The 11955-nt window shown below is 47.9% G+C and overlaps 1 protein-coding gene across 1 annotated transcript in view; it reads right to left on the bottom strand.

The window, feature by feature from the left end:
* Positions 1-7802: 7802 nt before the first annotated feature.
* Positions 7803-11955, bottom strand: part of HS3ST2 (heparan sulfate-glucosamine 3-sulfotransferase 2) — an 87824-nt gene continuing 83671 nt past the window's right edge. The window contains exon 2 of the mRNA XM_004586813.2: positions 7803-9202. Within this exon, the coding sequence (XP_004586870.1) occupies positions 8584-9202 (619 nt within the window). The 3' untranslated portion in view covers positions 7803-8583. The remainder of the gene's footprint in view (positions 9203-11955) is intronic.

Here is an 11955-nt window from a genome sequence, read left to right as displayed (position 1 = left end):
ACCCAATTGCATCTTGTTATCTCCCCTTCTTAGAAAAAAATACTGGACTTCAAGGATGCTACCACAACGTAGGGTACTTCTCTTCTTTATTCCCATCTCTAACAAACTTCATTGATGGAACTTTCTTCTTGAAAGAAAATTTTGATTTCAATCTTGCAGCGTAATGTAGAGTTAGAAGTTAGACTTGGGCCCTGGCAATATGACCTCAGACAAGCCACTTGGAGAAAGATCTCTAGCCCTCAACTTTTTTTCCTCTGCAAAATAAGAAGAAAAATTTTAGTTATAAGAAAGTGATGCACAGTATGTGAAGGTATTTTATTCCCTTAAATCAGTACGCAAGTCACGTTGTTCAAAGGCAGGTGCAAAATAGAAGCCCTGTCCCAAACACCTTGGTGCCCTGAATGTCCTGCCGTGGGGACTTTTGTCTCTGCTTTCTCTTATCACCTCAGGATCCCTTGCTGTGTCTTCATCTAAGGGCACCCAACAGCTATGATCCCTGGAAAGAGGGATCGTCCTCTGATGTTCTTAAACCGCTGAGATTGGAATTGAACTCCAAGTTCATTTGGGACTGCAGAGCTGCACGACCCATGCTGTCTCTGAGAAAGACCAGATGCCCAGCCTAGGAGAATGGAGTCGGGTTCACAGGTGTGGCTACAAACTACAAAGCATCTTTCCTTCTAGGTTCAGTGCCCTTCTGCAGGCAGAAGGGCAGGCCCATCGACAAGTGGTGGTAGCTGTCCATCAGCCTGGTGCTCTCCAGACAAGCTCCAGCCAGAGGTGTGCAGGGGAGGGCCACGGCCGTCAAAGCACGCAGCACTCAGCCATGATCCAATTACCCACATGCAGTCAATCATGTTCTGGTCAGACTGTACATCAGCCAGACGCTTGTCAGTCACCCAGGCACATCCCTGCACCTGGCAGACATGTGGAGTGAAGTAGCTGTCAGTCACACACAGGCTCCTGGGGTGCCGATCCATCTAGCACTCTTGACTGAGGAAGGTGTGCTAGCAATGTGCTCCCTCTAGCAAGCTGGAGGGAAGCGTTAAGAAGTTACCAGACTCCTTCGTGTCTGAAACGGTTTGCTCTCACCACTTTTCACTCATGGTTTGATCCTCACTCTTGCAGTCTGAGTGTGTGTAAGAAGCAGTGATTGTATTGTAAACCCAAGAGGTCTCGGGACAGGAGGCATCGAGTTTAATGCTCAAGACGTTGGTGAAGACCCCAGCCCCCCGTGTTTGAGCGGGTGGATTTAAGACTCAGCTCCACTTCTGACTGCAGCTTCCTTTGCCTGTGTGCACCTTGGGAGGTACAGGTGATGGCTCAGGGAGCTGAACCATCCACAGGGGAGACCTTGAATTATCTCTTAGCTCTTGACTTTGACCCTGGCCTAAGCCCAGCCATTGTCTACATGTGGGGGAATGAATCAGTGGATGAGTGCACGTGCGCTCTCTCTCTTTCTTTCTGATAAATGGCAAATAAGAAAATGTTTTAGAAAAGCACTCTCTCTACAACTTTCTGCCCATTCCCACTGTGGTAACAAAATGCCATAGACTGGATGATGTATCAGGAATAGAAACTGACTTCTCTAGTTCGGGAGCTTAAGCTCAGAGCACCAGCAGGTTGGGAGTCTGATGAAACCTTGTTCTCTACTTCCGGAGGCCTGAACCCTGACTTTTCCCATGCAGGAGAGATGGAAGGGAACTGGGGTCAGAACTTGCGCCCCGAGGCCTCTGGCCAAGGTGCTGATCCCATCCACTGGGCAAAGCCCAGGACTCCTGCTCTTGATGCCATTGCCCTGGAGATGGAGTTTCAGCATGAACTTGGGAGGGACACAGGCACTCAGGCTGCTGCACCTCCCACATGGCTGCAGACTTCTGTTTAATCCAATGGGGCGTCCCAGGAGGTACACGGCTTGCATGTAGGAGCCATCAGACATATTCAACTTGAATATTAAGCAAGATCCAGATAGTAATAAATGAGGCCCCAAATCCATGCTGTGAAGGACACGTGGGAAGTGAAAGCTCAGAGGAGCTGTGCCTTCTTTCTCTGGTTATTCTGTAGCTTGTGTTCATAAGGCCACACAGCAGACCCAAGGGCTCACCTTATTCAAATCATCTCTCTCTTTGTCTTTCTCAGGGGAGAGAGTTGCATTTAGGTAAGTGGAACACTTCCTGATGTGTCTTTATTGCATCATCAGATGAAATGCACTTGACTTGGTTTTAAAAGGCATTGAGGATGTGTTTGATCCTGGGACCAGATCTCAGGCTACATCCAGGCACTCAGAAACACAAGTTTATAACACAACTCTAGGGTCTCTCGGGTGGTCGCTGGCCAGGGATGCAGAGGCAGGAGGGAGACTGCAGCTCCCTAGAGCTGACTGCACAGTTTGGAGGTTTTCATATTTGGCTTCTCATTCCCAAGTGATAGAAGCAACACACTCCATATTTATCTAGAAACCAAAAATCAAGTTCATTGTCAAGGATAAGAATCCTAGTGGGGCACATGTTTATTGGCCTGAATTGGTTCCTGAGCTCTTTGACACAGGGCCCTAGGAGGTGGGGTGACAGGCTGAGGAGACTGTAGGTGTCTACCTAGCATGGAAGCCTCCAGAAGGTCCCCAGATCCTGAAAAAAGATGTGCACTTCCTCCCCTAGCACAGGTAAACAGGTATGAGAGCCACCTGGGGATAAACAGAGGAGCCCCTGGCCTGTATATTTTGCCAGGGACAACCCCATGGCCAGACTGAAGTTCAGGGCATTTAATTGCCCTCACCTCAAAACAGCATGCCCACAGGCTCTGCACAGGACACCTTTCTTCCAAAGATGAAGAGTTTAATTCATCCCTTAAGACAGGGCTCCACGACCGCTTCCTCTAGGAAGACGCCCCCTCCCTTCCCTTGTCCCTCGTCATGCAGCTTCCGCTCATGACCACTTGCAGTAATCATTTATTTGGATGACCTGCATCTTCAATAGTCTGGGGCCTCCACAGGGAGGAGGCAGGTGCTACCATGCGACGGTGTGCTGGGCTGGTGCATCTGCACAGCCGATAACTATAGGCCTGGTGAACGGGATCCTGTTAGTTACTTATGTCTTCGTGTTTTCCTCTAGTAGGTGCTTTAACAAGCTGGAAGAGCAGGCCAACTTGGTGTCCTTCTGCTTTCTGGGAGCTGCAAGGTCATGGCACCTGGGGTCCCCAAAACAAGCTCAGCTTGCCCGAGGTTGTGAGATTTGGCAGAGGAGGGCACTGCGGGTCCTTCAGGAAGCACCTGATGCTTTGCCTCAGTCATTGCACGAACTCATCCTCCCATGTATCTCCCAGGTGAGTTCCTCCAGATGAGTGCTCACAGATGTAGCCTTGAGAGCCCAGCTGGGTTGGACTGCTGCTGGCTGGACCACCTTTGTGGACTTGAAACATGGTCTTCACTCTTGTTCAGCCTCAGTTTTCTCAATTCCAAATGGGAAAACAGAACCAACAATCACTTTTGAGTGTGATTCCAAACACTTTATGTCAGTTAATTTGTCCAATCTTCATAAAACCACCAATATGTTGGTGCAACCTTTAAAATCTCTAGATATTTTTGTTTAATTGAAGGAAAGAGTTACAGAGTGAGGGGGAGAGAGAGAAAGAGATCTTCCATCCACCGGTTCATTCCCTAAATAACCACAATTGGCCAGAACTGGGCCAGGCCAAACCCAGGATACAGGAACCTTATCTGGGTCTTTCATGTGAGTTTCAGGGACTCAAGCACTTGAGCCATCCTTTACTGCTTTCCCAGGTGCATTACCAAGGAGCTGGATCAGAAGTGGAGCAGCTGGGAGCAGAAATGAACCAGTGCTCATATAGGGAGCTGACTTAACTGCTGCACTACAGTACTGGCTTGTGCTGAAGAATTGTAAGTGTCCATCAATGTACTTGAGGATATAGTAAAGACATAGACAGGTGCATACATGTGTAAGTGTAGTCAACATCGAACATCACTCTGCCAGTGGGGTCAGAGAGGAGCGAGAACAATGTGTGTCTGCAGGCAGAAGCTTCTGGAAGCCAGTGCTGGGAGCATCTATGGACAGTGAATTTCAATTGGGGAAGGGGTCCCAACCACCACTTCCACCCCATTGACTTAAAGATGCCCTCGTTTCTCATTTGTCTTTGGGAGGAAGAGCCTTCTTCTAATTCTCACAAAGCCGTGGTGATAATACAGATCCCAAGAAATCCAAGTGTCTTTGGCAGAGGATAAAGTCTGGCAAGAGGGCCTTTTCCTGGGGTTAAACAATAATCAAAAGGCCAGCATTCAGGGTTGAGAGCACCGTAGTTAATGTGCTAATTTAAATGGTGATAGAGAACCTAGTACATACTGAGAAAGGTGCTCCCATAGCACTTGTGGACACTCGGAGGAAGCAAATCTCAAAAAAGTAACCTGAAGCACATTGTCCAATAGAGACCAGTGAGGAAAACAATGCCAAGTCTAAAAAGGATGGCAGGAGGGACAAGGCCTCCTCCAGTTGGTGTTTAAGCTCTGAATTAAATGAAAAGAAGGAATTGGCTGTGATCTTTGAGGATCAGTCCTTAGCAGGAATAAGCTAGACTTTGGGTTCTGAGTAAGCTCAGCGTAACAGGTTTGGCAAGTGGTCAGAACCAAAAAGGAAAATTAGAAAAAAGTAACATTGGAGCACACTGGACTGCCAAGAGCAGAACACAACAGGTTGCTTTGGGCACAGGGGGCAGTAAGGAGAAAGAGAAATTTATCATCTCAACAGGGACCCCACTGAGATTGAAAGAGGCTGTGTTGATAACTACTCCCAGACAATGCCCAACATCTGTGCTAGAAAAACCAAGGTTATCCCAGGGGTAACTGGCATGCGGTTTAGACCAAAGTCGAGGCTCAGCCAGCTTAGAGGAAGCCACTGACAACTGGGTTGTGACAGCGACTGAATTCCAAGGCATGTGGGAGATACCTATGGGCTTGGTTCTCACCTAGTTGCCATTGATGTAAGCTGACAGCATAGGACCTATAGCAGGGTCACTTGCCAATGAGAAGGAAGGGAATACAAACTAAACCCCTGCTATGTTTCAGGCAAGTGCTTTCTCACTTCATCCTAACAATAACTCCTAATCACAGCTATCATTTGTATCCAAATTTACTGATGATGAAACTGGTAGAGGCGAGTTCAACAATTCACCTATGGTCCTATAGCCAGAAGATGGGAAACTTACTGGGCTGCCCAAGTGTTGTCTGCCTCTATCCCATGTTGTCTTTGGAGAGAGGCAGGGGCAAGGAAATAGATACAGACTCTGTCCCATCTGCACAGAGAGGCATACACACACATAGGACATGCATAGTGCCACAGGTAGAACCAAAACTATGTGGCCCCTTGCAATGGGCATGGGATTCTCAAACTGACATAGACCACTGTCCTCCAATATCTGTTCTCCACTTTTGCTATAGAATTCTCTACTGTTAACTGAGCACAAAAATCCCCCAAATAGAACATTACATTTCCCAGACTCACTTACATCTCAGCATGATCAAAGGACTGAGTTCTACCAAGAGGATGTGAGTGAAGTAGTACCATAAACTTTGTACAACCTAAGGGGGCTCCACTCACAATGAGGAAGCTGTGAATAGAAGCAGTGTAGCCTCCAGTGAGGGGACGTGTGCTTTCCGGCCCCTTCAGCTTTGGGGATTTGGAAGATGTGAAGAGACAATGGGCAGACCACATGGCAATGGCACTCTGACCCTTGAGCTCTGTAGCACCTGGCCCAGAACAGAGACCCATCAGGAAGGGGCAGCTTCCTCCCTTTTTATCAGTGTTTCCAACTCAGTACCCAAAACACAAAGTCAAACAGATCCCAAAGCAATTGTAAGAGATGCCACACTTCTAACTAGCCCGGGTGCATCTTCCCCAAGTCATCACCACCAGGACATACCTGAAGCCTCCCTCCGCTCCTCTCCAGAGCTCTCCCATTCTTCCTTTGCCTTCGAGCCTCTGCCAATTGCAAGACTCCCTGTTCTTGCAAGGGCTGAATCAATTGCCCTGTTCGTTCTCCTCAGGGTGGTTTTCATTTATTTCAACACTCCCTTCCTGCTGAGCGGAACGCAAACGTGGGATGAACCATCTGGAAGCGTGAGCACCAGTGAGCTGGAGTTCGTGGCGCTGGTGCCCCTCCCTGGCTGTTTGTCAGAGAGACACCCTTCAGTCTTGCAGTTTTGTAAGGCACTGCTGTTTGGGGAGACTGTTTCGGCAATCTAAAACACACACACACACACACACACACACACGCGCGCGCGCCTCTTTACACTCAGGTTGAGTAGTCAAACTTCATCTATTTAAAGCCATGCTAATTTGGATCTTGTGCAAGTTTGCCTGCGGCGGCCTGGGTAAAAGGGTCCATTTGTGCTGGATTAAAAATCAGTTTGCTGAGCTTGGATTCCAGGTTCCGCTCATTTAAAAACTGAAGTTTGTAAGGTCTTTCAGCATGTTTTCTTTGCACGGAATGATGGATACACCCATTAACAGGAGGGGACAGACTCCTCCAACTGACTTCTTTACAACAGGGTCCCAAGCGTTTGATACCCGGGAGGGTGTTTGAGTCAGGTAGAGGGGCTGAGACACAGAACTCATGTTTTTGACTATTGTCCTTGACCCTTGTGATTTCCAGGCCTCTGTTTCATGCCTGATAGAGCAGACCATGGCAAGGAGGTCCTGGGAGCTTCAGTCACCTGTCAGCAGTGCCACCAGGCAAGCATGTCTCAAGACATGCAGCCCTTTGGGACATCCTGGTCCTTGTCCCCAAGGCCACCAACATCCATACACCCATCATCCATTCATCTGACAGACATCTCCCAGGCCAGCAAGCTACAACCTTAATCCTTGAGGGGTTCATGGTCTCTAGTGGAGGTGCATTTAACAAGTAATTATAATTGGGTGTGATAAAAGCTGTTAGTAATTCACACACAAGCTACCAAATGGAGATGGAAGAGTGGGGAGATAACTCCAGCTGAGCTGGGGACAGCATCACACATCTCAAGCAGGTGTAATTGGGCAAAGTCTTATAGGGAAGGTAGGCTTCTGTCTGCTGGAGATGAGGCAGGGGAACTGACATGGACAAGGTCATGTGGCTTTGAAGGAATCAAGGAAAAGCACGTGCTTGTGTGAGCTGGGAACAGAGCATGAGTGAGGAGAGGTGGGAGGTCATGGTGGACACCACACTGGGGGATTCAGGCTTTATCTTGAGGTTACAGACATACACAGACAGTATCGGAAACCCAGACTCCTACTGGGGCCACGTAAATGACATAAAAGAGTGCTGGGGAGGGGCGGGGCTTGGTGGGAGCTCGGAACCTAGATCAGTGCAGTCTGCCAAGGGTTTCCAAGCCAGACTGCAGGTTGAGTGCAGCCAAGTTCCTATTTTTAAAAAGAAGCTGGAAATCCATATATTTATGTAACTGTTGCCGATCTTAACTGTTGGCAGTGTTTTCTCAAACCACTGGTCAAACAAAAAGTAATATCTGATGTCCCCTCAGACCTTTGATATTCAGTCTGATACTTCTAGTCTATAGTCAAGAAGATTCCAGAAAGGGATCAGCCCCTCAGGTCTTCATGTAATCTTTCTGTCAGAACCTCTTTGGCCGTCTCCACCACCTGCTTCTCCATTCCACTCTGCTCCCTACCCCATGCAGTGCACAGCTTACAGCACTCGGCAACCACCCCCAGACAGCAGCGGCAGGAGCTGAGTGAACGTGTGACTCGCGCTGCAGCCCCTAGCTGTCAGACGAGAGCTCAGCATTCAAGACACAGAGAGCCGTATTTATTTCACATGGACAAGCATGGTTCGGTTGCATGCTGAACGTGAAAGCTCGCGTGAGGAAAGTACCCGTAACAGCAGAAGTATGTGCTTTTGTCCACAGGGACTGGGTGGGGGTGGGGAGAAGTCACGAAGTTTTGCTCAAAGACACTCCTTCAAGCACTGTGGAGACCACAGGCTTGGAAATCACTGCTTTGCTTTCTCTGCCAAGGCTCTGTGCCCTGGGAGCAGCTGGGGGTGGGGGTGGGCATGGGGTGGTGTCTACTTCCAGCTCTGCAAGCTCTCAGAGAGCTGCCAGGATCTGGGGAGGATGAAGATGGTCTCCCAGCCCACCACCCAGGGTGACCCTTGGAGGTGGGGGAAGGAGGATTAAGCTCAAGGGAAGGGATGTGCTGCTTGGAATCGGCAATCCGCCTACTGGGTGGACAGGGACAGGGACAGACCGCTCTGTTCATAGCCACAGCACGGTCACCATGGAGAATTCCTGTCACTGTGGGAGACCCACTCTTAAAGCAATTCCCCCTGCCAAGGCCTCGGAGGGCCCAGACGGGAAGAAGATTCTGGAACTTCCAGGTCAGGCTGGAAGCATGTCAGCTTTGCCCAGAGAGACTGCTGGGAGCTCGTGGTGGGGACCCCGTGGTCTCTTGGCCTTCGCCGGGCATCTGAATTCCAGGATGATGGAATTCGAATTGGGAAAGGGAGATGGAGCCTGGGCGTGGTGGGAACAAGGAGAGGAAACTGAGAGCGAAGCCCGCAAAGGAGGCTTCGTATGTTGGTAACTCACTCCCACCTGAAGTCCTGACCGACTGTTTCATAAAATTTGATATTATAAGGTCTATAAAATTCCCGGAGCTGGTCTATAACCTCAGGGTCAATCTGTACATGAGTTCTTCCCTTGGATTTGCCCAGGCAACGAGGCAGCAGGCTGGATTCTGTTTTTTTCAGGCAAGGGAATCCTTTGGTCTTATTGAAGTAGAAGTGTTTGTCCGTGATGAATCTTTTAATGCCCAGGAAGTCCTGGACGCGCCCCATCTCGCCGGCTGGGTCGGTGATGAGCCGCTCGCCGCTGACGAAGTGGATCTGTGCCAGCGGGAAGTACTGCAGCCAGCTCTGCAGGTGCAGCGCGTACATGCCGATGCGGATGGCGTTCCACGACACGTCCACCAGCCCCAGCGTGCGGTTGCGGAAGGAGAGGCCCTCGAAGGTGGGGATGTCCGGCTTCTTGGACAGCGTCTGGGTGTAGTCTGAGATGGCGCGGGTCACGGGGTTCCGCACCACCACGATCAACTTGGTGTGTCGCGACATGTTGAAGATGCGGCGAGGGGCCTCTTGAGTGACGAAGTAGCTGGGGGTCTTTTCCAGGGTGATTTGTGTATCCAGGGTCCTGGGCATGAGGCTCCTGGAGGTGGTGAGGGGAGCGGAGGAGAGAGGGGGGGAAAGCAAAAGCAATAAATCGTCAGACCTCAGGTCTCAGGAACGGGACACCATCTCTCTCCACCTTTTGTGCAGAAGCCCTTCGTTGCATTTGGGGATCTCCGAGTGAGGAACCTGCTTTAATTTTTTTTTATTAAAAAAAAAAAAAAGAAAAGATTCTTTCCCAGGTTTACTTCAAGATGGCAGACAACCTAAACACTGATCACATAAGTCAACCCATGGAACAGCCAGCCTGTGGATCTGTGGGTATCAATAGGGAACAATTTCCAACACCGATTAGCCCTTTTTATCTGTGGGTTCTACATTGGAGCGATCAATGCCAAAGCAACTCAAAATAGTTTGAAGAGACTGATGTTGTGGTACAGTGGGCTAATTGATACTGATGCTGCCATCACCTGGCGTCTCATTTGGGAGAACCTGATCAAGTCCCGGCTGCGCTGCTTCTGAGCCAGCATCCTGCTAATGTGCCTGGGGTAGCAGCAAAAGATGGCCCAAGTGCTCAGGCACCTGTCACATACCTGGGAGGCCCAGATGGAGATCCTGGCTCCTGGCTGCTGCTTAGCTCTGCCCTGACTGTTGTGGTCATTTGGGGAGTAAATTAGTGGGGTGGAACCTCTCTCTTTCAAATGAATAAAAAAATAAGTAAGCAAACTTTTTTTTTTAAAAAGATTTATTTCTTTATAGGAAAGGCAGAGTTACAGAGAGAGCAGAGGCAGAGCAGAAAGAGATTGTACTTGCACCGGTTCAGTCTCCAAATGGTGCTAAGAGCCATGGCGTGGCCAGGCTGAAGGCAGGAGCCAGCAGCCTTTTCTGGGTCTCCCACATGGATAGGAGCCTGAAGCACCTGAGCCATCCTCCACTGTTTCCTTAGACACATTACAGGGAGCTGGGTCAGAGGTGGAGTAGCCCTAGATATGTGAGCCCTTGAATCCCCTGGTATGTGAGCACATGTACCAGCAAACATCAAAGTACAAGTTCCTGTTTTGCTCTCCACAAATAGCTACAGATGTATATCCTCTCACTTCCTGTGTCGCATGCTTATTGGGAACATTTTCTAAAAATTCTGTATTTCTAAGCAGTTGAAGCCAAGACAAGTTGATCTAGTGTGTCCATTGTCAGGTGATGGTTTTAAGCTAACAATTGTGTCTCATGGTTGATTCCATGTAGTCAGATTGCCCAGCCCAACTTCTTCATACATATACAGATGTCAAATACTTGAGTTTTTCCACATCCTGGCCCCCTCCAACTGAACTGGGGCAACCTGGATAAGATACTTGTACACCGAAGAGAAGAATTTTTTATTTTTAGCATTAAATTTAAAATTTCAGTGTTAAATAAAGAATGAAAGACAGAAGAAGTGGAGTAATTGGGACTCAACCCGGTGCTCACAAAGGATGCTGGTGCTATAAGCGTGGCTTTATCTAATACATCACAGTGCTTGCATCATAATAAGCTTTGTAAAAGCAGAATGGCTTAATTCAGTTTAATTACTAACTTCTCGATAGAAAAGACCCTTTTTATTTCCTGTACCAGGACAGTGGTCAGCTCCTAATACCTCCTCTCGGCAAAATCTCTCTCTCCCTCTCTCACTGTCTTTCAAATAGATGGAAATAAACAGACTCCAGAACAGAAATTATGTGAGAGGACTGTATGGATTTTCTGTAAGCACTGTGCCATTTTTATTATGCCTGTGGGGCATCCTGGAACCATTTATTCATTCATGAATACTGAGGGATGATTGTATTTGTTTTATTTTCCTTAAGTAGTTTTAAGCATTGAATTGTCAACTTTATTTGAATGGCAGATACACACACACACACACACACACACACACACACACACACACAGCTTTCCCAACCCACTGGGGCAGGCTGAAGTCAGAATCCTATGACTCAGTCCAGGTCTCCTATGTGGATAGTAGGTTTCCAATACTTGACAAACATCATAGCTACCTTCCAGGGTACATGTTAATGGGTAGCAGGACTTGGAAGTAGAACTGGGATTCCAACCCAGGCAATTCAATATGGGATGCAGGTGCCCCAACTGGCATCTTAGCCACCGTGCCAAATGTCTACCCCTGATTATAATAGTTTTAAATGAAAAAAAAAGTAAGAGATACCACATATACCATTAGAAACCCTGACTGTATTAGTTTTAAACAAACAAAAGGCAAGATGAACCACGTACATGTTTGAAAAATACCCAAGAAATCGATGTAGGTAGTTTCTTTTGAACAGGAGATTGAGGTGGGTGTAGAACTAGACAAGGGATTAGTGAGAATCACTTATATAACCTCTTACACCACTTGAAAATGTGAATGTGTTTATGACACATTCAAAAACACAAAGTAAACCATTGATGTGTATGCTGGCAAGAGATGTCTGCCTAGATACATTAAGAACATCTTCTTTGGGGGCAATCGCTTTGTTTTGTAGAAATAGCAGCTATTTTAGAAATCAGCTCTAATGACTTCTCCAACCTGTGTGTAGCTTGAAGGTGCATGGAGCTCCAGGCTACTGGAGCCCTCATTCAGAGCCAAGTACTGCAGCCTCTCTCTGCCTTGGTTTTTAGATTCTTGGCCCTGCTTGTGGTTTAAGAAATGATGATAGATTCCTTATATTAGAGAAAACATATGGTATTTCTCTAGTTGGGACCGTCTAGTTGCAAATTGTATAATCTCATTCTTTTTAATGGCTGAATAATATTCCATGGAGTAGA

Source organism: Ochotona princeps, chromosome 24 (genome assembly GCF_030435755.1).
Source record: "Ochotona princeps isolate mOchPri1 chromosome 24, mOchPri1.hap1, whole genome shotgun sequence".
In the NCBI taxonomy this organism is placed as follows: domain Eukaryota; kingdom Metazoa; phylum Chordata; class Mammalia; order Lagomorpha; family Ochotonidae; genus Ochotona; species Ochotona princeps.
This window is presented reverse-complemented; position numbering and strand designations above follow the sequence as displayed.